Source organism: Gorilla gorilla, chromosome 4 (assembly GCF_029281585.2).
Source record: "Gorilla gorilla gorilla isolate KB3781 chromosome 4, NHGRI_mGorGor1-v2.1_pri, whole genome shotgun sequence".
Classification (NCBI taxonomy): Eukaryota; Metazoa; Chordata; class Mammalia; order Primates; family Hominidae; genus Gorilla; species Gorilla gorilla.
In genome coordinates, this window is record NC_073228.2 from 145,004,567 (window position 1) to 145,032,117 (window position 27,551).

At 43.2% G+C, this 27,551-nt stretch overlaps 4 protein-coding genes across 5 annotated transcripts; all 4 read left to right on the forward strand.

Moving 5' to 3' along the window:
• The first annotated feature begins 3,157 nt into the window (after positions 1-3,157).
• On the forward strand, positions 3,158-6,332 carry LOC101145202 (protocadherin beta-7). The gene has a single exon (XM_019027004.3). It carries the CDS (start codon positions 3,686-3,688, stop codon positions 6,065-6,067), a length of 2,382 nt encoding a protein of 793 aa, XP_018882549.2. The 5' UTR covers positions 3,158-3,685; the 3' UTR covers positions 6,068-6,332.
• A 77-nt stretch (positions 6,333-6,409) lies between these two features.
• Positions 6,410-12,981, forward strand: PCDHB8 (protocadherin beta 8). The gene has a single exon (XM_031010856.3). The coding sequence runs from the start codon at positions 8,883-8,885 to the stop codon at positions 11,286-11,288; it is 2,406 nt and encodes an 801-aa protein (XP_030866716.3). The 5' UTR covers positions 6,410-8,882; the 3' UTR covers positions 11,289-12,981.
• A 75-nt stretch (positions 12,982-13,056) lies between these two features.
• Positions 13,057-26,486, forward strand: PCDHB16 (protocadherin beta 16). 2 transcript variants are annotated; one of them, XM_063706819.1, is made up of 2 exons: positions 13,057-14,501; positions 24,505-26,475. In XM_063706819.1, exons 1-2 carry the CDS (start codon positions 13,395-13,397, stop codon positions 25,792-25,794), a joined length of 2,397 nt encoding a protein of 798 aa, XP_063562889.1. In that variant the 5' UTR covers positions 13,057-13,394; the 3' UTR covers positions 25,795-26,475. The 2 variants fall into 2 exon arrangements, with proteins under 2 accessions (XP_063562889.1, XP_018882548.4); XM_019027003.4 differs by lacking the exon at positions 13,057-14,501 and having other exon boundaries at positions 22,816-26,486.
• Positions 15,726-20,588, forward strand: PCDHB9 (protocadherin beta 9). Its single transcript, XM_063706820.1, has one exon. The coding sequence runs from the start codon at positions 18,159-18,161 to the stop codon at positions 20,550-20,552; it is 2,394 nt and encodes a 797-aa protein (XP_063562890.1). The 5' UTR covers positions 15,726-18,158; the 3' UTR covers positions 20,553-20,588.
• Positions 26,487-27,551: the final 1,065 nt, after the last annotated feature.

Here is a 27,551-nt window from a genome sequence, read left to right on the forward strand (position 1 = left end):
GTTTTTTGTATTTTTAGTAGAGACGGGATTTCACTGTGTTAGCCAGGATGGAAGAAATCAACTTTCATTGTGTTAAGCTGTTGAGATTTGGGCAAGTTGTTTGGTATTGAAGCATAATTTAGCCTATCCTGATGCAAAACTGTACTCCTCTTCACCCACTGAATCCTTCACCTTTTTCAATCTATATCTTTTCCTTTTGGATAGGGGATTTCAAAGAGTGTGTTAATCTGGCCAGTCCAACCGGAAAGACCTAATCACACTGACACTGAGGTTTCCCCATCCATCAGTGCTCCCAGTTCACTTTAGAATGAAAAATCAAGGTGTACAAACATTATCAAACTACTGAGAGCCATCACTCAGCTCTGTAGTCTCCCAAACTAAATTAAGAATAAACACATGAAGAAAGTTTCTGAAAGGGCATACAGAAGTTAAAGAAAAGCAAAGAGTAAAAAGGTAACTTGGAGAAAATGGAAAGTCTGCAGCAAGAAGAAAACTTGGGGGGAAAAGCGATTATTAATATCATCAGATGAAAAAAGAAGTTATTGCATTTAAGAAATAAGCCCAAAAGAGAGCTCTTTAAATAGAAGAGACAGGTCTAGGAAAATACTAACCTAATAAAGAAATAAAAATCTCAATATAAGGGCTTGAAGATAAAGTTCAGAAAATGTTCTAGAAAATACTGCAAAAATATTTTAAAATGGCAAGTAGGAGAGAAAAAAATAAAGAAATTAGAGAACCATACCAGAGGTCTAACATCTGAATTACAGAAATTCTAAAAATGGAATGGGAGTTGGATTATAAATGAAATAATTTAAAGAGATTTCTAAGAGCGGGAGGAAATTTGTTTCCTAGATGAAATGTCTCACCAATTATACTGTGCAATGGATGGAAAATAACCCCAAACCAAAACATATAATTGTTTAATTTTAAAGTGCTTGGGACAATGACAAAACACTATAACAAAAAATAAAAATATAGGTCACATATAGAAGATAAGAAATAAGATTAGCTTTAGACTTCTTTGCAAACAGATTGGTTTGGAAAGCTCATTGACAAAACAAAAATTCAGAAGAAAAATTATTTTCAACCTAAAACTCTATATTTAGTCAAACTACTAATCAAGTTTGAGGGTAGAATAAAGACATCTTAGTACATTTAAGATCACAAAAACGTTTAACTCTGAAACACCCTTCCCCGAAAACTACTGGAAGGTATCTATCAAAATGAGAACCTAATTCAAGACAGGAGAAGACAGAAGAAACAGAAACTAGAAGATCGAAAACAGGACAGAAGTGAAATGAATCTCCAGGTGATGCTGAAGGATGATCCAAGGATGACAACTGAGCATAATGAACAACTAGTCCAGTAAGGAGCTGTTTGACTCAAGAGACAGAGATTTTGAAGGATATTATTAGCAATCCTCTTAACATTGTATCATCTTTTCAATCATATGAACCTATTGGAGGATGTGTTCTAGTAATGCCATAGAGTAAACTGAAAAAGGGCAAGTTATAAAATCCCAGAAATAGCAAACACATCCAGAATAAAAGGCAAAGAATTCCAAGAATGACAGCAAAGAAAAAAATCCAGAATGATAGCTGTGCAGTAGGCACAGAAAGCAACCACCCAATTTAAAGAAAAATTGAAGTCTCAGGAGGAATGGAAATGACTATGGGGAAAATTGTACTGACAGGCAATTGTATCTGTGGGATGAATAAGTGATAGGGATAAAAAAAATCAAGTAAATGAAAAGGCAAGACAATTATTAACTTCACAAAAAAATTGAAAAAGAAAACATAATTAATACACAATAATGTTCCCAATATATGGTAAGTAAAAGAAAATCTAAAATACCTAAAATGTAATCTAACATAATAAACAGTCAATTGATAATTTCTAAAATTAATTAATCAAAATATATCAGAAAACAGATTAGTGACCGAAGAGATAACTAAAAGTTTTAAAATGGCTACCTCTTAGGAGGGGAACTAAGAAAAGTGAGGAGGAAAAGGGCAGAACAAGCCTCTTAGTGCTATTTAATTTTGGACCAAGGTCATATATTATTTTGAAAAAAACGCATTTCAAAATATCAGTAAAGTAGAGCTCTTGCAAGTCTCACCAAGAATAAAAAGGAGTTAAAATGCTAAACATCACTAACAAAAATAGGGATACAATTAAAGGTAAATAAGGCAATGAAAACAATGCCAAGAAATTTGCAAACTAGATAAAATGATTTTCAAAATAAAATGCAAGTTACTTAAAAATACAAAACCTGAACAGATTAATAACCAAAGGTAAAATGTAAATGGTAGTCACTGATCTACAGCAAGTGAAGTCACCAAACCCAACCAGTTTAAAAGACAAGCTGGAATTAAGCATGTAGAAACATATAATAATATAATTATTAAAACTATTGTATAAAATAGATAAAAAGCTCCTTAACACATTCTCTGATGCCAGTATAATAGTTTCATACCAAAGCCATAAAAGGCAAACACGCACTAGGTAAACAACATTAACTAGAAAAATCCTAAAACCATGTCGACACATCATATCTATCTGTGCGCTAAAACAATAATACATTATAGTTAAATGTCATTTATATCAATAACTCAGTAATTTAGAAACTAAAGAATAAATGTATTATTTCAACAGCTATCAAAAATCACTTCAAAATATGAAAGAATAAAAAGAAAACTTTCTTGATTCAAAAAAGGAATATTTACCCCAAATTGAGATCAACCATCATAGTTGAAGATGAAATGCTAGAAGCACTTCCACAAATGCAAGATTGACCAACTTGCTACTACTAATTTTAAGAGTATTCATTGGACATTGGAGATTCTAGTCACTGAAATTATAGAGGAACAATAATTTCTATGTAATACTTAAATCAGGTGAAGAATGAAGGTTGGGTTTGGGGGAGGCAGAAAGTGTTCCAAGAAATATCACGGGTAAAGAGTTAAGACCTGGAAAGTGGAATAATTGTTTAATTCACAAGAAATTGGAAAAAGGTCAATTATTCTGCCATATTCACATTATTATTGTTAAATACTTTACAAATAAATAAAATGTCCCCAACCAATATTTGTTGACTTCAAGGAGGAGGTTTCATTTTCTCATATATATTTTTACTATCCATTTTTAAAATAGGAGGTTTTCTTAGGATTTCGATGGGGAGTCAGAGTTTAGTTTCATGCCCCTAGATTTAAGAAGGCTATAAATTAATTCTTCTACGAATCCAGATTATCACAGGGGAAAACGACATCAGCTATTACTTACTAGCATTACTGTGACCATTTGAGGATAAAGATGGAATGAAACAGCAAAGACACCGGGGACAAATCATTCTTGTTGCAGAATTCCTTCAATCCTCCATCTTTTTGTTCCAGTCTTGATAACGGGAATAACATCCACAAAACGCAAGGTGGCGCTGCTGGCTAAAAAGAGAGAGAGAAAAATAATTTCACAAAGAAAGGATGTTACAGATTCCAGAGTAAAGAGGCAATCTGAAGAGAAAAGCACAGGAAAGGAAACGGTGGTAATAGGAATTGGGGTAAAATGAGGATCCTTCCCCGCAAACATTGCTATTATTCAGTTCATTTCAAAGGATTCCGCTGCTGCCATTTGTGAGAGCCGCTGGAGGCTGAGTGAAAGTCATTTTGAAAGACTGATCCATAGAAGAATGGAGGCCAGAGTGGAGCGTGCTGTGCAGAAAAGGCAAGTCTTATTTCTTTGTGTATTTCTGGGAATGTCTTGGGCTGGCGCCGAACCGCTTCGGTATTTTGTGGCGGAGGAAACCGAGAGAGGCACCTTTCTTACCAACTTGGCAAAAGACCTAGGGTTAGGGGTAGAGGAACTGAGAGCCCGGGGAACTAGAATTGTTTCAGACCAGAACATGCAATTTTTTGTGCTCAGTTCGCTTACTGGTGATCTACTTCTAAATGAGAAATTGGACCGAGAGGAACTGTGTGGCCCCAGAGAGCCCTGTGTGCTGCCTTTCCAGTTGTTATTGGAAAAACCTTTTCAGATTTTCCGTGCTGAACTATGGGTCAGAGACATCAATGATCACGCTCCAGTATTTCTAGACAGAGAGATTTCCTTGAAAATATTAGAAAGTACCACTCCAGGGGCGGCATTTCTCCTAGAGAGTGCACAGGATTCAGATGTTGGAACCAACAGCCTGAGTAACTACACCATCAGCCCCAATGCCTACTTCCATATTAATGTCCATGATAGCGGGGAGGGGAATATCTATCCCGAATTGGTGCTGAATCAAGTGCTGGATCGGGAAGAGATACCAGAGTTCAGTTTAACCCTCACCGCTTTAGACGGCGGCTCTCCTCCCAGATCAGGGACCACCCTCGTGCGCATTCTGGTTCTAGACATAAATGACAACGCCCCTGATTTTGTGCGGTCGCTCTACAAGGTGCAGGTGCCCGAAAATAGCCCCGTTGGTTCCATGGTCGTCTCCGTGTCAGCCAGAGATTTAGATACCGGAAGTAATGGGGAAATAGCCTATGCATTTTCTTATGCCACTGAAAGAATTCTCAAAACGTTTCAAATCAATCCAACATCTGGCAATCTTCATCTTAAAGCGCAATTGGACTATGAGGCAATTCAAACTTACACATTAACTATTCAGGCCAAAGACGGCGGCGGGCTTTCTGGAAAATGCACTGTAGTGGTCGATGTAACAGATATAAATGATAATCGACCCGAGCTGCTCCTGTCTTCACTTACTAGCCCAATTGCAGAAAACTCACCCGAGACAGTTGTGGCTGTTTTTAGGATTAGAGACAGAGATTCCGGGAACAATGGAAAGACAGTGTGCTCCATCCAGGACGATCTCCCCTTCATCCTGAAGCCATCTGTAGAAAACTTCTATACTCTGGTAACAGAGAAACCTTTGGATCGAGAGAGGAACACTGAGTACAACATCACCATCACCGTCACCGACTTGGGGACACCCAGGCTGAAAACCGAGTACAACATAACCGTGCTGGTCTCCGACGTCAATGACAACGCTCCCGCCTTCACCCAAACCTCCTACACCCTGTTCGTCCGTGAGAACAACAGCCCCGCCCTGCCCATCGGCAGTGTCAGCGCCACAGACAGAGACTCAGGCACCAACGCCCAGGTCACCTACTCGCTGCTGCTGTCCCAGGACCCGCACCTGCCCCTCGCCTCCCTGGTCTCCATCAACGCGGACAATGGCCACCTGTTTGCCCTCAGGTCCCTGGACTACGAGGTCCTGCAGGAGTTCGAGTTCCGCGTGGGCGCCACAGACCGCGGCTCCCCGGCGCTGAGCAGCGAGGCGCTGGTGCGCGTGCTGGTGTTGGACGCCAACGACAACTCGCCCTTCGTGCTGTACCCACTGCAGAACGGCTCCGCGCCCTGCACCGAGCTGGTGCCCCGGGCGGCCGAGCCGGGCTACCTGGTGACCAAGGTGGTGGCGGTGGACGGCGACTCGGGCCAGAACGCCTGGCTGTCGTACCAGCTGCTCAAGGCCACGGAGCCCGGGCTGTTCGGCGTGTGGGCGCACAATGGCGAGGTGCGTACCGCCAGGCTGCTGAGCGAGCGCGACGCAGCCAAGCAGAGGCTGGTGGTGCTGGTCAAGGACAATGGCGAGCCTCCGCGCTCGGCCACCGCCACGTTGCACGTGCTCCTGGTGGACGGCTTCTCCCAGCCCTACCTGCGGCTCCCGGAGGCGGCCCCGGACCAGGCCAACTCGCTCACCGTCTACCTGGTGGTGGCGTTGGCCTCGGTGTCGTCGCTCTTCCTCCTCTCGGTGCTCCTGTTCGTGGCGGTGCAGCTGTGCAGGAGGAGCAGGGCGGCCCCGATGGGTCGCTGCTCGGTGCCTGAGGGCCCCTTTCCACGACATCTGGTGGACTTGAGCGGCACCGGGACCCTATCCCAGAGCTACCAGTATGAGGTGTGTCTGACTGGAGGCTCCGGGACAAATGAGTTCAAGTTTCTGAAACCAATTATCACCAACCTGCTACCCCAGAGCACAGGCAGGGAAGTGGAAGAAAATCGCCCATTTCAGAATAATTTGGGTTTCTGATAAAGAATGAAAACCAAATCAGCGTCTGCGAATACATTTCTGATTAGGAACTTATTGCGAGGTGCCCTTAAGGGAGTGTCTTTACATCATTTCAAATATGTACTCTTGAAGTCAAGCAATAAATTTCTATACATAGAATAGGATCCTGATTTAGTATCAAGAACCCTTCACAAAGCATGAAATGTATATGTGTAATGTTTTATGTCAAACAATTATGCTTAATATACAGTCTATTAAATGTAAGTCTTGTTTGAGATATTTTAAATTGCTTTCCATTGTTTTCAATCTCTACTGAGACTTCCTGAGTTGATTAGAAAGCTGTATGAGTGTACCTACCCTAGTCTCAGAAGCACAGACTGTAGAGTATCTTTTTAAGCATTTTTAAAAAATGTTTTTAATGCATCATACACTATTTTAACACTTTTAATTTGAGAAGAAGCATATGAGGCATGGTATTTTAGGAATGAACAAATAGATGGTCTTAGAGATTCAGTAAGTTCACTAAGGTCCACTAACTAATAAGTGACAAAACTGAGCATCCATCCCAGATCTGTCTGACTCTGGGTCAGTGACCCTGCTCCGATTCCATACTGTTTTCTGTCATTAGATATCACCTGGCAAGTTTCTGCCTAATTAAGGAGAAGTCTTTTATCATATTTATACTGCTGTTCAATCTTTTCTATATTCAGAAATAATAATGTACATATTTATCTATGGTTTTATTTTCTTATACACCAAAAGTCCTGCTTTTCTGGGTCAATTTTCAACTATTATTACTAATGTTCTGATCTGTCCAAACTCAAGCGGAAAACAAAATTGAAAGGGCAACCTGTGCCTTCTCCTTTCTTCAGAACATATGACTTTCATTTCCCAGAAAAAAGATTAATGGTCCTGAGTAGGAATATTACATAATTTTGATTGCATCATTAGTTAATTATTTTCTTCATATTGTAGATTTTCTGCAGTCACCCATACTTAACATTTGTAATACATTTTCCTGATTTGAAAGTTTGTTTTTAAAAGTTTTCTATTAATTATAGTGCACTATTGAATCAGGAAAATTTAAGAAAAAGAATAGTTAGTTTTAAATGCATAATATCAAAGAGAATCATAGATGATCATTAAATTTTTAGAAATTCTCTGAAGTTAAGGAGAAGCACTGTTTTTTATAAAAATTTACAACTGATTTTTATTTTTAAAATATCTAGATAATTTTTGCATGGTTGTGTTCTGAAAATATTATAAACTAGTGCTGGTAACTCTAATAAAGGTAGTATTACTATATATCACTGGTGGGATAGAATCTAGAGGCAAAAAACCTCACAGCAGTAAAATCTTAAAATGCTTTCATGGTCTTAGGGTAAAATTATCTAATTTCTCCAACAAATAAATAGCATGAAAAACAGGAGGAGAGAAGTCTACAGTAGGAAAGATCTTACGAGATCTACCAATCAAACGTAATGTGTGGATCTTGTCTGGATCTTCATTCAAACATCAGCAATGACTTTGAAACACTTGGAAGAGTTTGAATATAGATGGGTATTAAGTAATATTAACTTAATTTTTTAGGTATAATAATGGCATTGTACTTAAGGGTATTTTTAGAGTCACTTAAAGTTATTATGCATTTAAAGAAATGTACAATGAAATATTTGTGGGTGAAAATTCAGTTTGTCTGGAACGTAAAGATGTTGGAGGGATAGCGTCAAGAATTATGGCAAGACATTGATAATAGTTGATGCTAGTACTGAGTAATTGCAGGTTAATTTTACTCCTCTCCTTTTATGAGATATGAAAAATATCAAAATAAAAGCTTTTTAAAATTGATGCTATTAGAAGAGAAATAGAGGTAACAAAAAAGGACACACTTCCCCAGAAATAAAATCATCACTGCTGTTACACATTTTGTCTCTATTTAGACAAGCTCTCCAGCCTTTCCTTGTTTACCTTCACTGTTTGACATAACTTCTCTACCTGAGATATTCATGTTCCTGTACTATTCTACCATGTAATTTTGAGGTGTTTTTCTAGTTATAGCAATGGATTTATGCAGAGTCACCTACCTGGTGGTATCAAATTGCCATATACCGGGTACACAGTTTATTTTTAAGCTTAATCTCTCTTTGAATCAGTTTCCTCATGTGTAAGGTGGGGAATTCACAACAGCCCTATGTGGTAGGTGCTATTATTATCCTCATTTTACAGATGAGGAAACTAAAGCAGAGAGATTAAATAAGTTGTTCGAGGTCACAGCTACTAATTATTCCTATGGTTCATGGAAATAAAACTATAAAGATCTAAATGTTGCCCATGATAACTACAATTATATTTGAAATTCTTTTTGCCAAGCTAGACTGTTACCTAAATATTTCCTTTTTGCCCAAAACTCAGTTAGCATTGTTGAAAGACTAACGCAACTTCTCCTTCGGACAGTTGTCTGCTCAGTAACGTCCGGCGATATTAACGGTGGTGTTGTAACTTTACATAGTCCCAGGGTACACACAGGCAGAGTTGGGAATATTACATCTGTTATCATCCCACAAAATGTAAGATCCTGTGAGGACGCGTGGTGGCGCTGCAGGATAAGAAGGTACAAACCAGAACCGCAGCTGCAGCTCCATTAACCGGCAAAAAGCAGCAGAACCTGGAAGTCCACGGGGAGCTTGGATGCCAAAGGGAGGACGGCTGGGTCCTCTGAGATGACTACTCACTGGCATATTTCTGAGATATCTGTAGAATAACCACAGCCTCAGATACTGGGGACTTTACAGTCCCACAGAACCGTCCTCCCAGGAAGCTGAATCCAGCAAGAATAATGGAGGCCAGCGGGAAGCTCATTTGCAGACAAAGGCAAGTCCTTTTTTCCTTTCTCCTTTTGGGCTTATCTCTGGCGGGCGCGGCGGAACCTAGAAGCTATTCTGTGGTGGAGGAAACTGAGGGCAGCTCCTTTGTCACCAATTTAGCAAAGGACCTGGGTCTGGAGCAGAGGGAATTCTCCAGGCGGGGGGTTAGGGTTGTTTCCAGAGGGAACAAACTACATTTGCAGCTCAATCAGGAGACCGGGGATTTGTTGCTAAATGAGAAATTGGACCGTGAGGATCTGTGCGGTCACACAGAGCCCTGTGTGCTACGTTTCCAAGTGTTGCTAGAGAGTCCCTTCGAGTTTTTTCAAGCTGAGCTGCAAGTAATAGACATAAACGACCACTCTCCAGTATTTCTGGACAAACAAATGTTGGTGAAAGTGTCAGAGAGCAGTCCTCCTGGGACTGCGTTTCCTCTGAAGAATGCCGAAGACTTAGATGTAGGCCAAAACAATATTGAGAACTATATAATCAGCCCCAACTCCTATTTTCGGGTCCTCACCCGCAAACGCAGTGATGGCAGGAAATACCCACAGCTGGTGCTGGACAAAGCGCTGGACCGAGAGGAAGAAGCTGAGCTCAGGTTAACACTCACAGCACTGGATGGTGGCTCTCCGCCCAGATCTGGCACTGCTCAGGTCTACATTGAAGTTGTGGATGTCAACGATAATGCCCCTGAATTTGAGCAGCCTTTCTATAGGGTGCAGATCTCTGAGGACAGTCCGGTAGGCTTCCTGGTTGTGAAGGTCTCTGCCACGGATGTAGACACAGGAGTCAACGGAGAGATTTCCTATTCACTTTTCCAAGCTTCAGATGAGGTAAGCAAAACTTTTAAGGTCGATTTCTTGACAGGAGAAATTCGACTAAAGAAACAACTTGATTTCGAAAAATTTCAGTCCTATGAAGTCAATATCGAGGCGAGAGATGCTGGAGGCTTTTCTGGAAAATGCACCGTTCTGATTCAAGTGATAGATGTGAACGACCATGCCCCAGAAGTTACCATGTCTGCATTTACCAGCCCAATACCTGAGAACGCGCCTGAAACTGTGGTTGCACTTTTCAGTGTTTCAGACCTTGATTCAGAAGAAAATGGGAAAATAATTTGCTCCATTCAGGAGGATCTACCCTTCCTCCTGAAATCTTCTGTGGGGAACTTTTACACTCTACTAACAGAGACACCACTAGACAGAGAAAGCAGAGCCGAGTACAACGTCAGTATCACCGTCACTGACTTAGGGACACCCAGGCTGACAACACACCTCAATATGACCGTGCTGGTGTCGGACGTCAATGACAACGCCCCCGCCTTCACCCAAACCTCCTACACCCTGTTCGTTCGCGAGAACAATAGCCCCGCCATGCACATTGGCAGCGTCAGCGCCACAGACAGAGACTCAGGCACTAACGCTCAGGTCACCTACTCGCTGCTGCCGCCCCAGAACCCGCACCTGCCCCTCACCTCCCTGGTCTCCATCAACGCAGACAACGGCCACCTGTTCGCCCTCAGGTCCCTGGACTACGAGGCCCTGCAGGCGTTCGAGTTCCGGGTGGGCGCTTCAGACCGCGGCTCCCCGGCTTTGAGCAGCGAGGCGCTGGTGCGCGTGCTGGTGCTGGACGCCAACGACAACTCGCCCTTCGTGCTGTACCCGCTGCAGAACGGCTCCGCGCCCTGCACCGAGCTGGTGCCCCGGGCGGCCGAGCCGGGCTACCTGGTGACCAAGGTGGTGGCTGTGGACGGCGACTCGGGCCAGAACGCCTGGCTGTCGTACCAGCTGCTGAAGGCCACGGAGCCCGGGCTGTTCGGCGTGTGGGCGCACAATGGCGAGGTGCGCACTGCCAGGCTGCTGAGCGAGCGCGACGCAGCCAAGCACAGGCTGGTGGTGCTGGTCAAGGACAACGGAGAGCCTCCGCGCTCGGCCACCGCCACGCTGCACGTGCTCCTAGTGGACGGCTTCTCCCAGCCCTTCCTGCCGCTTCCGGAGGCTGCCCCAGCCCAGGGCCAGGGCGACTCTCTCACCGTCTACTTGGTGGTGGCGTTGGCCTCGGTGTCTTCGCTCTTCCTCTTCTCGGTGCTCCTGTTCGTGGCGGTGCGGCTGTGCAGGAGGAGCAGGGCGGCCTCTGTGGGTCGCTGCTCAGTGCCCGAGGGCCCCTTTCCAGGGCATCTGGTGGACGTGAGGGGCACCGGGAGCCTGTCTCAGAACTATCAGTACGAGGTGTGCCTGGCAGCAGGCTCAGGGACGAATGAGTTCCAGTTCCTGAAACCAGTATTACCTAATATTCAGGGCCATTCTTTTGGGCCAGAAATGGAAGAAAACTCTAACTTTAGGAATGGCTTTGGTTTCAGCCTTCAGTTAAAGTAATTGTTTTCATATTATATATTTTAATTTTTATGATCAATTCAAAGTAATGGTTTTCTGTCAACATAGCATGAATTTTAAATTACACTACATTTGCCAATAGTATTTGTCTTGTTTTCACTGTTTTAAAATATGATATCTCATCTTCATTAGTATATCCAGTGGACTCTAATCATAATTCTTTAACAGTGCAATTTTCATTAAAATGTACATAGTAAAATGCACAGATCTGAAGTGAAGAAATTAATGTAACTGATCTTTTTAAGCCTTTATTTTTTGATTTCTAATCTAGCTAAAATTTAGTTAAAAGTGGTGTAGAGAATGTTTTACATTTATTGCCTTTTAAATGTTTCCCCATATCCTAAGGGAGTTGACATATTATCCCCTTTTTTAAATATGAGAAAAGTGAGGCTTAGAAAGGTAACTTGGCTGTGATCTGTGGCTCACACCTGTAATCATAACACTTTGAGAGGCTGAGGCAAGCTGAACCCTTTGAGCTCAGTAGTTCGAGACCAGCCTGGGCAATGGGGCAAAACACTGACACTAACAAAAATACAAAAATTAGCCAGGTGTGATTGTGAACCTGTAGTCTCAGCTACTCAGGAGGCTGAGGTAAGAGGATCCCCTGAGCCCAGGAGACAGAGACTGCAGTGAGCCAAGATTGTGCCATTGCACTCCAGGCTGGGTGACAGAGTGAGACCTCATCCCCCCCACAAAAAACGATTAACTTTCTTATAATTCTGAAGTAATAAAGGTAAAAATTTAAAAGATAATCTAAGTCTAACCAATATGCTATATGGTCAGGCATTAACTGATAGCATTGTTTTTCTAACTAAGGAAGTGAAATTTATGTTATTTCTACTACTACTCCATGAACTAAGCTCTCATGTGAAAATATAAGTTTTAGTTTATAGTTTGTTTATACTACTCTGCACAAATATACCCATGTTCTGATCGAAGCTCTAAGTATGCTGGGACAGATACTACAAATGAACTTTATGATGAGCGAATTAACCTGATTTATAGTCCTGTACTTTCTCTGCATGCCATATCCATTATTAAAGAAATGAGTCTAAGTAGGAAGTAGAGTTAACCTATAGTTGCATTTCTTGAATTTCTTATTCTCTTTCTTCAGTCTTTTTCGGTTAACCTACACACACACACGCACACACACACACACACACAAACATATGTTTATAAGTGGGATGGGAGATGGGTACGGTGATAATTAAAAGAGGTAAGGTTTCTCTTGAGATGAAAATGTTCTAAAATTGTGATGGCAGATGCACACCTCTGAATATATTAAAAGCCATTGAAATGAAAAAAGGGTGGGGGGAATCCAAAAGTGCAGCAGACCCAACCTTGAGATTTGCTTGTTTGGGAATGAATTTTCCAATAACTTGAAAGTTGTAAAAACTCACAGTTCTCAGGGTTAGGTGTCAGAAAGAAAACGAAGTAATTTATTCTTTAATAAAGCAATTGTTAAATACTCTTTAGAACTACCACTGATTGCAATTTTGCAGTGTCTACTCATAGTGTCTATAAAGGTACCATGAAAAAGATGTACTTGTGAAACTGTTCTCATGTTACTTCAGAAACATTTTGCTTCTAAGTGTGTATTCTATCTCTGGTTAAATGTTCATTGAATTTTATTTAATCATTAATCTCAACAGCATTAAACAGTCAATAACATAAATGACAGTCTTCTCTTTGTACTCCTCCCTGTACAACATCACAGAGCTCCATCTGTATACACGAAAGTCACATGAAAATAGAACTCAGTGTTTTGTATTACATAGTGTATTCAGTACATTTAGAAGTGCTTTGCCTCCAATATTCAACCACAGTAAAAGACTCAGTGAGAACGCGTGGTGGCGCTGCAGGTTAAGATGACGGAAAATAGAACTGCTTACGCAGCTCCAGGATCCAGCAAACCGTTTCCTAAAGCCTGGAAGCAAAAGAATAGCTGAGCCAGAGCGAACGCGAGTGTGAAACCTTTTTAAGACACCATTGGGCTGCTTGGTTCTGACATTCTGGACTGCAAAACCGTGCTACTACGATCCTGGGGTTACATGAAGCTTCTGTGAACCAACTTTTCAAGAAAAAGCAATGGAGATTGGATGGATGCACAATCGGAGACAAAGGCAAGTCCTTGTTTTCTTTGTTTTGCTGAGCTTGTCTGGGGCGGGCGCCGAGTTGGGGTCCTATTCCGTAGTGGAAGAAACGGAGAGAGGCTCTTTTGTGGCAAATCTAGGAAAAGACCTGGGGTTGGGGTTGACAGAGATGTCCACCCGCAAGGCCAGGATCATTTCCCAGGGGAACAAACAGCATTTGCAGCTCAAGGCTCAAACTGGGGATTTGCTCATAAATGAGAAGCTAGATCGAGAGGAGCTATGCGGTCCCACTGAGCCTTGCATACTACATTTCCAAGTGTTAATGGAAAACCCTTTAGAAATATTTCAGGCTGAACTGAGGGTGATAGATATAAATGACCATTCTCCCATGTTCACTGAAAAGGAAATGATTCTAAAAATACCGGAAAACAGTCCTCTAGGAACTGAGTTCCCACTGTCTCATGCTTTGGACTTGGACGTAGGAAGCAATAATGTTCAAAACTATAAAATCAGTCCAAGCTCTCATTTCCGGGTTCTAATCCATGAACTCAGAGATGGCAGGAAATATCCTGAGCTAGTGTTGGATAAAGAGCTGGATCGGGAGGAGGAGCCTCAACTAAGATTAACCCTGACAGCGCTGGATGGTGGCTCTCCACCGCGATCTGGAACTGCTCAGGTCCGCATTGAAGTGGTGGACATCAATGATAACGCTCCTGAGTTTGAGCAGCCCATCTACAAAGTGCAGATTCCAGAGAACAGCCCTCTTGGCTCCCTGGTTGCCACCGTCTCCGCCAGGGATTTAGACGGCGGAGCCAATGGAAAAATATCATACACACTCTTTCAGCCTTCGGAGGATATTAGTAAAACTTTGGAGGTAAATCCTATGACAGGGGAAATTCGACTGAGAGAACAAGTAGATTTCGAAACGGTTACGTCTTATGAAGTGGACATCAAAGCCACAGATGGGGGAGGTCTTTCAGGAAAGTGCACTCTTCTCCTGCAGGTGGTGGACGTGAATGACAACCCCCCACAGGTGACCATGTCTGCACTCACCAGCCCCATCCCAGAGAACTCGCCTGAGATAGTAGTTGCTGTTTTCAGCGTTTCAGATCCTGACTCCGGAAACAATGGGAAGACGATTTCCTCCATCCAGGAAGACCTTCCCTTTCTTCTAAAACCTTCAGTCAAGAATTTTTACACCTTGGTAACGGAGAGAGCACTCGACAGAGAAGCAAGAGCTGAATATAATATCACCCTCACCGTCACAGATATGGGGACTGCAAGGCTGAAAACGCAGCACAACGTAACAGTGCAGATATCGGATGTCAATGATAACGCCCCCACTTTCACCCAAACCTCCTACACCCTGTTCGTCCGCGAGAACAACAGCCCCGCCCTGCACATCGGCAGCGTCAGCGCCACAGACAGAGACTCAGGCACCAACGCCCAGGTCACCTACTCGCTGCTGCCGTCCCAGGACGCGCACCTGCCCCTCGCCTCCCTGGTCTCCATCAACGCAGACAACGGCCACCTATTCGCCCTCAGGTCGCTGGACTACGAGGCCCTGCAGGAGTTCGAGTTCCGCGTGGGCGCTACAGACCGCGGCTCCCCGGCGCTGAGCAGCGAGGCGCTGGTGCGCGTGCTGGTGCTGGACGCCAACGACAACTCGCCCTTCGTGCTGTACCCGCTGCAGAACAGCTCCGCACCCTGCACCGAGCTGGTGCCCCGGGCGGCCGAGCCGGGCTACCTGGTGACCAAGGTGGTGGCGGTGGACGGCGACTCGGGCCAGAACGCCTGGCTGTCGTACCAGCTGCTCAAGGCCACGGAGCCCGGGCTATTCGGTGTGTGGGCGCACAATGGCGAGGTGCGCACCGCCAGGCTGCTGAGCGAGCGCGACGCGGCCAAGCACAGGCTGGTGGTGCTGGTCAAGGACAACGGCGAGCCTCCGCGCTCGGCCACCGCCACGCTGCACGTGCTCCTGGTGGACGGCTTCTCCCAGCCCTTCCTGCCGCTCCCAGAGGCGGCCCCCGGCCAGACCCAGGCCAGCTCTCTCACTGTCTACCTGGTGGTGGCGTTGGCCTCGGTGTCGTCGCTCTTCCTCTTTTCGGTGCTCCTGTTCGTGGCGGTGCGGCTGTGCAGGAGGAGCAAGGCGGCCTCGGTGGGCCGCTGCTCGGTGCCTGAGGGCCCCTTTCCAGGGCGTCTGGTGGACGTGAGCGGCACCGGGACCCTGTCCCAGAGCTACCAATACGAGGTGTGTCTGACAGGAGGCTCAGAAACAAGTGAGTTCAAGTTCCTGAAGCCGATTATCCCCAACTTCTCTCCTTAGGGCACTAGGAAAGAAATAGATTAAAATTCCACCCTTCACAATAGCTTTGGATTTAATTATTGATAGGAACCCATTTGATAAATTCCTTAACTTCTTATGATTGTCTTGTTGATTAAATTGTTCATGCTCACCACCACCAATAAGGTATTTTTCTCTGATTGTTAGTTCAAATTATATTGTTAATTCCAGTTTCCCTTTTCCTCATATTTACCCCGAAGAGGTGTTGCATATAGAATCCCAATTAACAAAATAGACTTTATCTTCAAAGTTGATGTCATTTAAAATTTTTCCGTCTTTATATTTTATTTACTTCCTATTCATTTTTTGCTCCATTTTTCATGTTACTTCTCAGTTTCCTAGAACTTCAAGTATTAAAATAACCTGTTGCATGTATTAGGCATATTTCCTATGTTACATTTCTTTTGTCTATTTTCCTTTCAAAATTGGTATTTTTGTTGGGCTCAATTTTCATTATAATACTTTTCTTAAAGTTTCTTTCTTTCTTTCTTTTCTTTTCTTTTCTTTTTTTTTTTTTCCTTTTTGAGACAGGGTCTTACTCTTGTCACCCAGGCTGGAGTGCAGTGGCACAATCTTGGCTCACTGCAACCTCTGCCTCCTGGGCTCAACGGATCCTTCCACCTCAGCCTCCCAAGTAGCTTGGACTATAGGTGCATGCCACCATGCCTGGCTAATCTTTTGCAGCGATGGGATTTTGCCAAGTTGCCCAGGCTGATCTTGAACTCCTGGGCTCAAGCCATCCTCCCTCCTCAGCCTCCCAAAATTCTGGGATTACAGGCATAAGCCAATGTGCCCATCCAAAGTTTTATTTATTTATTTTTTTGAGATGGAGTCTCGTAAAGTTACCTTTAAAAAAAAAAGTTCTATTTTCCCTGTATTGGTATCTCCTTAAATAAAATAAAATATTCCTATTGTAAGTGATATGAGAAATCTTTAACCAGCCTTATCTAAAAATAAAAAGAGAAGCCATTGTAAGACATTCAGTATGTGTAAATGTGTTTGTGTTTGTAGACAAAAGGCAAAGGTATTATGTAAAAATATTTAATAATTTATTCTTTCTATTACTGAATTAAAAAATCAGAGGTCCCTGTTATATTTTTAATGGCTAACAACTCAATCTCATTAAGTTGGAAAAAAACTTATCAAGGAGACATTTACATGGTTTGGCTCTTATATTCATCATAGTATACATTGGCGGTATCTAGCCCTTTCTCTGTAAAATATCCGTATGTTTAATCTGTATTTCTTGCTTATTATGTGTAAAGTTGAGCTTCTTTCTAGATATTAGGCCTTTGAATAAAATTCTATGTGAGTCAGATTTAATAATTTGTTTTCACTTTCAATAGTGTTAGGATAGGTGTTAGTTTGATCTGTTCTTTACCTCCGCTTATTTGGTTCAGAGAAATTAGGGCCTACTAGATTTCCACTAAAAGGGACTTGAAAATAAAGGTCAGTCCCTTCTTTAATTCTGCAAGTTACTTTAAAGCTAATCTAAGAAAAAAAAACAAATTGCAAAGTATGAGTAAATTAAAGAAAACAATTTTCAAATAGCAGAGATCGAAAGGCACTGAATTTTGTTTCATGTCCTACTCACTAGTTTATTTATGCATGCCTTAATATAGCCAGCATTTAGTGAGTGGCTAATTTGCCAACCAAAGATGACTAAGACATAGTTGTTCTCAAGTAGTTCACACATTGATGAAGGGGCAAACTGGCCTGAAACAAGAAGCAATAACATTTATAGAGTAAACATAGTTGTATGCATAAGTTTTAGAGAAACACAATGGAAAGACAGCCTAAATGCTTGGTTCTGGACTACAGAGCGGTGATTCTAGTTAGGCAATCTGAGATCTTGAAGAAATTTGTTGAAGAAGATGTGAAACAAGTTTTTTTTATTGTTGTTAATTTTTGGTGTTCCTATGCCCAAAACTTTTGAGACAGTGAAATTGATTATTTTGGTGGTTCCAGAAGGCACCCACGATTTTCCCTTTGTTTGCATAAGAGTTGTGTCAGAGGCGAAAGGCCTAGTACACAGCTAAATCTAACACAGAGTTGAACAGGGTTACTGCTAGAAACATTTTTTCAATTGTTCAATTTTTAACTTTTCTCATGAAGCAATGAAGAATTTTTATATAAACACAAAAATTGGGCACAGCCATTTGACTGTGTTGGAAGCCACAAGGTGGCGCTGCAGACTGAAGAGACGGAGGAACAAAATTGACCAGAATGCTACGGAAGTCCTTGACAAAAAGGAAACACTGAGACAGATGGGCTGAGAAGAAGAGCTGTCGAGTCCCTGATTGGGAAAGGAAAAATTAAAAACCCTAGATCTCTGGTACACATAAGTCTGGGTTTGCGATTGCTATTTGTGCTGGGGCAGTGTGATTGAGACTGACATTGAGGAAAGAAGCAGCTATGAAGACCAGGGGGTTCAGCTTTCCAAGACAAAGGCAAGTCCTGTTTCTTTTTCTTTTTTGGGGAGTGTCCTTGGCAGGTTCTGGGTTTGGACGTTATTCGGTGACTGAGGAAACAGAGAAAGGATCCTTTGTGGTCAATCTGGCAAAGGATCTGGGACTAGCAGAGGGGGAGCTGGCTGCAAGGGGAACCAGGGTGGTTTCCGATGATAACAAACAATACCTGCTCCTGGATTCACATACTGGGAATTTGCTCACAAATGAGAAACTGGACCGAGAGAAGCTGTGTGGCCCTAAAGAGCCCTGTATGCTGTATTTCCAAATTTTAATGGATGATCCCTTTCAGATTTACCGGGCTGAGCTGAGAGTCAGGGATATAAATGATCACTCGCCAGTGTTTCGGCACAAAGAGATGGTCTTAAAAATATCAGAAAATACAGCTGAAGGGACAGCATTTAGACTAGAAAGAGCACAGGATCCAGATGAAGGTCATAACCGTATCCAAAACTACACGATCAGCCCCAACTCTTTTTTCCATATTAAAATTAGTGGCAGTGATGAAGGCATGGTATATCCAGAGCTAATGTTGGACAAAGCACTAGATCGGGAGGAGCAGGGAGAGCTCAGCTTAACCCTCACAGCGCTGGATGGTGGGTCTCCATCCAGGTCTGGGACCTCCACTATACGCATTGTGGTCTTGGACGTCAATGACAATGCCCCACAGTTTGCCCAGGCTCTGTATGAGACCCAGGCTCCAGAAAACAGTCCAGTAGGGTCCCTTATTGTTAAAGTGTCTGCAGGAGATGCAGACTCAGGAGTCAATGCAGAAGTATCCTATTCATTTTTTGATGCTTCTGAAGATATTTTAACAACCTTTCAAATCAATCCTTTTTCTGGGGAAATCTTTCTCAGAGAATTGCTTGATTATGAGTTAGTAAATTCTTACAAAATAAATATACAGGCTATGGATGGTGGAGGCCTTTCTGCAAGATGTACAGTTTTGATAAAAGTATTAGATACCAATGACAATCCTCCTGAACTGATCATATCATCACTTTCCAACTCTGTTGCTGAAAACTCTCCTGGGATAGTATTGGCTGTTTTTAAGATTAAAGATAGAGACTCCGGAGAAAATGGAAAGACAATTTGCTATGTTCAAGATAATCTGCCTTTTTTTCTGAAACCGTCTGTTGACAATTTTTACATCCTAATGACTGAAGGTGCACTGGACAGAGAGAGCAAAGCTGAGTACAACATCACCATCACCGTCACTGATTTGGGGACACCAAGGCTGAAAACCGAGCACAGCATAACCCTGCAGGTCTCCGACGTCAATGACAACGCCCCCGCCTTCACCCAAACCTCCTACACCCTGTTCGTCCGCGAGAACAACAGCCCCGCCCTGCACATCGGCAGTGTCAGCGCCACAGACAGAGACTCAGGCACCAACGCTCAGGTCACCTACTCGCTGCTGCCGCCCCAGGACCCGCACCTGCCCCTCGCCTCCCTGGTCTCCATCAACGCGGACAACGGCCACCTGTTCGCTCTCAGGTCTTTGGACTACGAAGCCCTGCAGGCTTTCGAGTTCCGCGTGAGCGCCACAGACCGCGGCTCCCCGGCTTTGAGCAGCGAGGCGCTGGTGCGCGTGCTGGTGCTGGACGCCAACGACAACTCGCCCTTCGTGCTGTACCCGCTGCAGAACGGCTCTGCACCCTGCACCGAGCTGGTGCCCCGGGCGGCCGAGTCGGGCTACCTGGTGACCAAGGTGGTGGCTGTGGACGGCGACTCGGGCCAGAACGCCTGGCTGTCGTACCAGCTGCTCAAGGCCACGGAGCCCGGGCTATTCGGCGTGTGGGCGCACAATGGCGAGGTGCGCACCGCCAGGCTGCTGAGCGAGCGCGACGCGGCCAAGCAGAGGCTGGTGGTGCTGGTCAAGGACAATGGCGAGCCTCCGCGCTCGGCCACCGCCACGCTGCACGTGCTCCTGGTGGATGGCTTCTCCCAGCCCTACCTGCGGCTCCCGGAGGCGGCCCCGGCCCAGGCCCAGGCTGACTTGCTCACAGTCTACCTTGTGGTGGCGTTGGCCTCGGTGTCGTCTCTCTTCCTCCTCGCGGTGCTCCTGTTCGTGGCGGTGCGGCTGTGCAGGAGGAGCAGGGCGGCCTCGGTGGGTCGCTGCTCGGTGCCGGAGGGTCCTTTTCCAGGGCATCTGGTGGAAGTGAGCGGCACCGGGACCCTGTTCCAGAGCTCCCAGTACGAGGTGTGTCTGACTGGAGGTTCAGAGACCGGCGAGTTTAAGTTCTTGAAGCCGATTACCCCCCACCTCCCGCCCCATAGGGGTGGGAAAGAAATAGAGGAAAATTCTACTCTCCACAATAGCTTTGGATTTAATTATTGAAAGGAACCCACTTAATAAAGACATTTACTTCTTTAATATATTCTTGTTGGCTAACTAAATTGTGTATGTCCACCACAAAGAAGGTACTATTTTTTGTTTGATTCATCTTCAGCTTTGCGTATTATGCTTAACTTCACAAATTAACTTTTTCTTATTTTGTGTCCTGATGAGGCATTTCTTACTAGAATCCCATAAGTGAAATATAATATTTTTCAAAGTTGATATCATTTAAAATTTTTTGCTCGTTTTAAATGTCTTTATTGACTTTAAATTCATTGCCTTTACATTATTCATTAGTTCTTCTTTTCCTAAAACTTTTTACTTGTTAAAATAGTCTGCTGCATGTAATATGTGCTTTTACTATTTGATATTTCTTGTATTTTTCTTTTGAAACCGATGTTCTTATTGGTTTGCTATCCTTGTTCATTACAACTCTTCTTTTTGGTTTGTTTGTTTTTTGGGTTTTGTTTTTTGTTTTTTGTTTTTTTTTTTTGAGACGGAGTCTCGCTCTGTCGCCCAGGCTGGAGTGCAGTGGCGCGATCTCAGCTCACTGCAACCTCCGCCTCCCAGGTTCAAGCGATTCTCCTGCCTCAGCCTCCAGAGTATCTGGGACTACAGTTGCATGTCACCAAGTCCGGCTAATTTTTGTATTTTCAGTAGAGACGGGTTTCACCATGGTGGCCAGGATGGTCTATCTCTTGACCTCGTGATCCACCCCACTCAGCCTCCCAAATTGTTGGGATTACAGGCGTGAGCCACCGCACCCAGCCTACAATAATTTTCTTAAACTTTACCTTTTATTTTAAAGTTCTACTTTCCCGGCATTGATAGTTCCCTATTTGAAATATAATGTTTCTCTTGTAAACGATATGATAAATAAACCTCTAATTAGCCTTAGAAGAAAAGCCACTGCAAGATATTGAGCGTGTGTAAATGGGCTTTAGTTTGGAAACCAAAAAAAAAATTTAGTCATTGTATAGGATCATGTGAAAATATTTAATTTGCTCCTTTTAATTCTGTATAAACAAATCAGAGGTTCCTGAGGTTCCTGTTAAATTTTTAATGGCTAATAGCCCAGTGCCATCCAGTTGAAAAAACAATAGCAATCACAAAGTAGAGGTTTATATTGTGCGGCTTTTATATTCAGCTATTAGAGTGTTATTGGTAGCGTCTAGCCTTTTCCTCCACGACATTCCTTGACTTAATCTGTTTGGGCCTATTATAGAAAAAATAGAGCTTCTTTCTAGATATAAGGTCTTTGAGGCAGGGCTCAGTGGCTCATTCCTGTAATCCCAGCACTTTGGGAGGCCAAGGCGGGCAGATCACCTTAGGTCGCGAGTTCGAGACCAGCCTGACAAACATTAAGTAACCCCGTATTTACTAAAAATACAAAATTAGCCAGGCATGGTGGCACATGCTTGTAATCCCAGCTACTTGGGAGGCTGAGGCAGGAGAATCGCTTGAACCCAGGAGGTGGAAGTTGCTTTGAGCCGAGATTGCACCATTGTACTCCAGCCTGGGCAATAAGAGCAAAACTCCATCAAAATAAAATAAAATAAAATATAAAATAATTTAAAAAGACCTTTGAATAAAATTCTATGAAAAAAGACACTATAATGCTGTTCTTAATTTTAATAGTGTTAAGATAGCTGTTAGTGTGGTCTATTCTTTACCTCCCTTTATTTGGTGCAGAGAAGTTAGATCCTGCTAAATTTCAATTAAGAGGGGACCTTAAAATAAGGATCAATCTCTTATTTAACCCTGGAAGTTACTTTAAAGCTAATACAAGAAAAACAAAGACAAGTGAAAGTAAGGAAACAGAAATTGCAAAGAGTAAATGAAAGAAAAAAACTTTCAAGTGGTCGGAATTGAAAGGCACTGGAAAACGTTTCAGGTTCTACCCATCTGAGTTTATTTATGCATGTCCTAATACAGGCAGTATTTATTGCTTGTCTGATTTGTCACTCACAGATGATTAGGACATAGTTCCTATCCTTAAGTAGCCCACACATTGAAGAAGAAATAGATTTGCATGAATTAAGAAGCAATAATATTTGCAGGGCAATCATAGTTGTATACACAAGTTTTTATGAGAGAATAGAGGAGGGACAGCTTAAATGCATTATACAAGATTACAGAGTGATGATTCTCCTTAATCAGTGTGATGAGATTTTGAAGAAGTTTGTTGAGGAAGGTGTGAAACATATTTTCTTTGTCTGTTTTGGTGTTCTTATCCCGATGTTTCTGGAAAAGTAAAATCTTCTGTTACTTTGGTGATCCCAGATGTCAGCAACATTTTCCCTTTGATTCTTGACATTGTATGAGAGTTGTGTCTGAGATGAAAGGACTAGTAGAGAGCTAAATTTAGCACAGTGAGGTGGACAGAGTTATTGCTAGAAACATATTTTCAAGTGTTGAATTTTTAACTTTTCCCAAAAAGAATTGGAGAATCTCAACAATGTGACTATTTCTCTGTCTCAACATTAATTTTTACAAGACAAACGAAAATAAACATGAAAAATTTAAATGAGGCACTAAAGGAAATTGTCTGAATACACACACCCAAATGGGTACAACTACTGAAATCTGGTGGAGGCCACACGGTGGCGCTGCAGGCTAAAGAGACGGTTTGGGAATTGCTCTGAGGATGCTATGCAAGTCACTAATAAAGGAAGACACGGACAGATGAACTTAAAAGAGAAGCTTTAGTTGCCAAAGATTGGGAAAGGGAAAGGACAAAAAAGACCCCTGGGCTACACGGCGTAGGTGCAGGGTTTCCTACTGCTGTTCTTTTATGCTGGGAGCTGTGGCTGTAACCAACTAGGAAATAACGTATGCAGCGGCTATGGCTGTCAGAGAGTTGTGCTTCCCAAGACAAAGGCAAGTCCTGTTTCTTTTTCTTTTTTGGGGAGTGTCCTTGGCAGGTTCTGGGTTTGGACGTTATTCGGTGACTGAGGAAACAGAGAAAGGATCCTTTGTGGTCAATCTGGCAAAGGATCTGGGACTAGCAGAGGCGGAGCTGGCTGCAAGGGGAACCAGGGTGGTTTCCGATGATAACAAACAATACCTGCTCCTGGATTCACATACCGGGAATTTGCTCACAAATGAGAAACTGGACCGAGAGAAGCTGTGTGGCCCTAAAGAGCCCTGTATGCTGTATTTCCAAATTTTAATGGATGATCCCTTTCAGATTTACCGGGCTGAGCTGAGAGTCAGGGATATAAATGATCACGTGCCAGTATTTCAGGACAAAGAAACAGTCTTAAAAATATCAGAAAATACAGCTGAAGGGACAGCATTTAGACTAGAAAGAGCACAGGATCCAGATGGAGGACTTAACGGTATCCAAAACTACACGATCAGCCCCAACTCTTTTTTCCATATTAATATTAGTGGCGGTGATGAAGGCATGATATATCCAGAGCTAGTGTTGGACAAAGCACTGGATCGGGAGGAGCAGGCAGAGCTCAGCTTAACCCTCACAGCGCTGGATGGTGGGTCTCCATCCAGGTCTGGGACCTCTACTGTACGCATCGTTGTCTTGGACGTCAATGACAATGCCCCACAGTTTGCCCAGGCTCTGTATGAGACCCAGGCTCCAGAAAACAGCCCCATTGGGTTCCTTATTGTTAAGGTATCGGCAGAAGATGTAGACTCTGGAGTCAACGCGGAAGTATCCTATTCATTTTTTGATGCCTCAGAAAATATTCGAACAACCTTTCAAATCAATCCTTTTTCTGGGGAAATCTTTCTCAGAGAATTGCTTGATTATGAGTTAGTAAATTCTTACAAAATAAATATACAGGCAATGGACGGTGGAGGCCTTTCTGCAAGATGTAGGGTTTTAGTGGAAGTATTGGACACCAATGACAATCCCCCTGAACTGATCGTATCATCATTTTCCAACTCTGTTGCTGAGAATTCTCCTGAGACGCCGCTGGCTGTTTTTAAGATTAATGACAGAGACTCTGGAGAAAATGGAAAGATGGTTTGCTACATTCAAGAGAATCTGCCATTCCTACTAAAACCTTCTGTGGAGAATTTTTACATCCTAATTACAGAAGGCGCGCTGGACAGAGAGATCAGAGCCGAGTACAACATCACTATCACCGTCACTGACTTGGGGACACCCAGGCTGAAAACCGAGCACAACATAACCGTGCTGGTCTCCGACGTCAATGACAACGCTCCCGCCTTCACCCAAACCTTCTACACTCTGTTCGTCCGTGAGAACAACAGCCCCGCCCTGCACATCGGCAGCGTCAGCGCCACAGACAGAGACTCAGGCACCAACGCCCAGGTCACCTACTCGCTGCTGCCGCCCCAAGACCTGCATCTGCCCCTCGCCTCCCTGGTCTCCATCAACGCGGACAACGGCCACCTGTTCGCCCTCAGGTCGCTGGACTACGAAGCCCTGCAGGCGTTCGAGTTCCGCGTGGGCGCCACAGACCGCGGCTCCCCCGCGCTGAGCAGCGAGGCGCTGGTGCGTGTGCTGGTGCTGGACGCCAACGACAACTCGCCCTTCGTGCTGTACCCGCTGCAGAACGGCTCCGCACCCTGCACCGAGCTGGTGCCCCGGGCGGCCGAGCCGGGCTACCTGGTGACCAAGGTGGTGGCGGTGGACGGCGACTCGGGCCAGAACGCCTGGCTGTCGTACCAGCTGCTCAAGGCCACGGAGCCCGGGCTGTTCGGTGTATGGGCGCACAATGGCGAGGTGCGCACCGCCAGGCTGCTGAGCGAGCGCGACGCAGCCAAGCAGAGGCTGGTGGTGCTGGTCAAGGACAATGGCGAGCCTCCGCGCTCGGCCACCGCCACGCTGCACTTGCTCCTGGTGGACGGCTTCTCCCAGCCCTACCTGCCTCTCCCGGAGGCGGCCCCGGCCCAGGCCCAGGCCGACTTGCTCACCGTCTACCTGGTGGTGGCGTTGGCCTCGGTGTCTTCGCTCTTCCTCCTCTCGGTGCTCCTGTTCGTGGCGGTGCGGCTGTGCAGGAGGAGCAGGGCGGCCTCGGTGGGTCGCTGCTCGGTGCCCGAGGGCCCCTTTCCAGGGCATCTGGTGGACGTGAGCGGCGCTGAGACCCTGTCCCAGAGCTACCAGTATGAGGTGTGTCTGACGGGAGGCCCCGGGACCAGTGAGTTCAAGTTCTTGAAACCAGTTATTTCAGATATTCAGGCGCAGGGCCCTGGGAGGAAGGGTGAAGAAAATTCCACCTTCCGAAATAGCTTTGGATTTAATATTCAGTAAAGTCTGTTTTTAGTTTCATATACTTTTGGTGTGTTACATAGCCATGTTTCTATTAGTTTACTTTTAAATCTCAAATTTAAGTTATTATGCAACTTCAAGCATTATTTTCAAGTAGTATACCCCTGTGGTTTTACAATGTTTCATCGTTTTTTTGCATTAATAACAACTGGGTTTAATTTAATGAGTATTTTTTTCTAAATGATAGTGTTAAGATTTTAATTCTTTCCAACTGCCCAAGGAATTAATTACTATTATATCTCATTACAGAAATCTGAGGTTTTGATTCATTTCAGAGCTTGCATCTCATGATTCTAATCACTTCTGTCTATAGTGTACTTGCTCTATTTAAGAAGGCATATCTACATTTCCAAACTCATTCTAACATTCTATATATTCGTGTTTGAAAACCATGTCATTTATTTCTACATCGTGTATTTAAAAAGAAATATTTCTCTACTACTATGCTCGTGACAAAATGAAACAAAGCATATTGTGAGCAATACTGAACATCAATAATACCCTTAATTTATATACTTATTATTTTATCTTTAAGCATGCTACTTTTACTTGGCCAATATTTTCTTATGTTAACTTTTGCTGATGTATAAAACAGACTATGCCTTATAATTGAAATAAAATTATAATCTGCCTGAAAATGAATAAAAATAAAACATTTTGAAATTTGTGGTTGAGATTGCTGGAGATATTCATTTATATGTTGCAAATTTATTTTAAATACCAAATTTTTAATAAGAAAGAGGATCTAAAGGTTAGAATGAAAAACAAGTTTCATTAGTTTTTTTATATTACTATATATAAAATATATACTATATATAACTAACATTTTATAGTTTTTTAAGTTAGCTGTTCTGCCAGTCCCTTACCACAGTGTGGTTTCTTCTTGAATTGATCTCAATATTTGTAAATAATATGTTTATAATACTATATCTTGATATTGTTTTGTATTTGAACCATTTCTTTCTATAATAGAAAAGCATTTTAGCTTTATTTCCAAACTAACAAACATATACAAACATTGCAAATTCTTTTTCTCCTATTCTCCAATACAGATGTCACAGTTTCTTAGTTAAATTAGTGGTTATTATCTATATTGCTACGTACTTCAGAATATGCATTTGTATACTGTACTAGAATTACATTTCCATACTTGAAAAGTATGGTTCCTAGAGTTCGTAATTGTTATTTCATACTTGCATTATTTTCTATGTACCTCTATTGTTTTTTTCCGTATCTTTCATTTGAATGTATTTTCTCCTTAAAAATATTCCAATTTTTAAGATACTCTGTCAATGACATTTATTTTCAGGAGCTCTTTCATCGTGAGTTTCCTGTTTCATTTAGACTGGTTAACCTATAGACTGTTACCCTGGGACTTTTTCCCTTCAATACTTTCCTGTATGAGTCTACTTTTCCAAGGTCCAGTATACTCTTTTTTCTAGTTTACTCTCTTATTCAGCTGGCACACATCTCTCAAGACCTTCATATAAATGAATGCAGAAGAGATTTTTAAAAAATTGTCTCCTTACATTGTGAAGACATCTTTTTTGTTTGTTTTCATTTGCTTGATAGTTTGACTGGGTATAAAATTCTAGTTTGAAAATAATTTTCCCTCAAATTTTGAAAGCTGAAGCTGTCTCTTTTACTCATTGCATGTCGAGTTTCTTCAGAAGACTGACTTGATTTTGATTCCACCTCTCTTTGTGTCCTTCTCTCTTACCTCCTTTCCTGGAAGCATT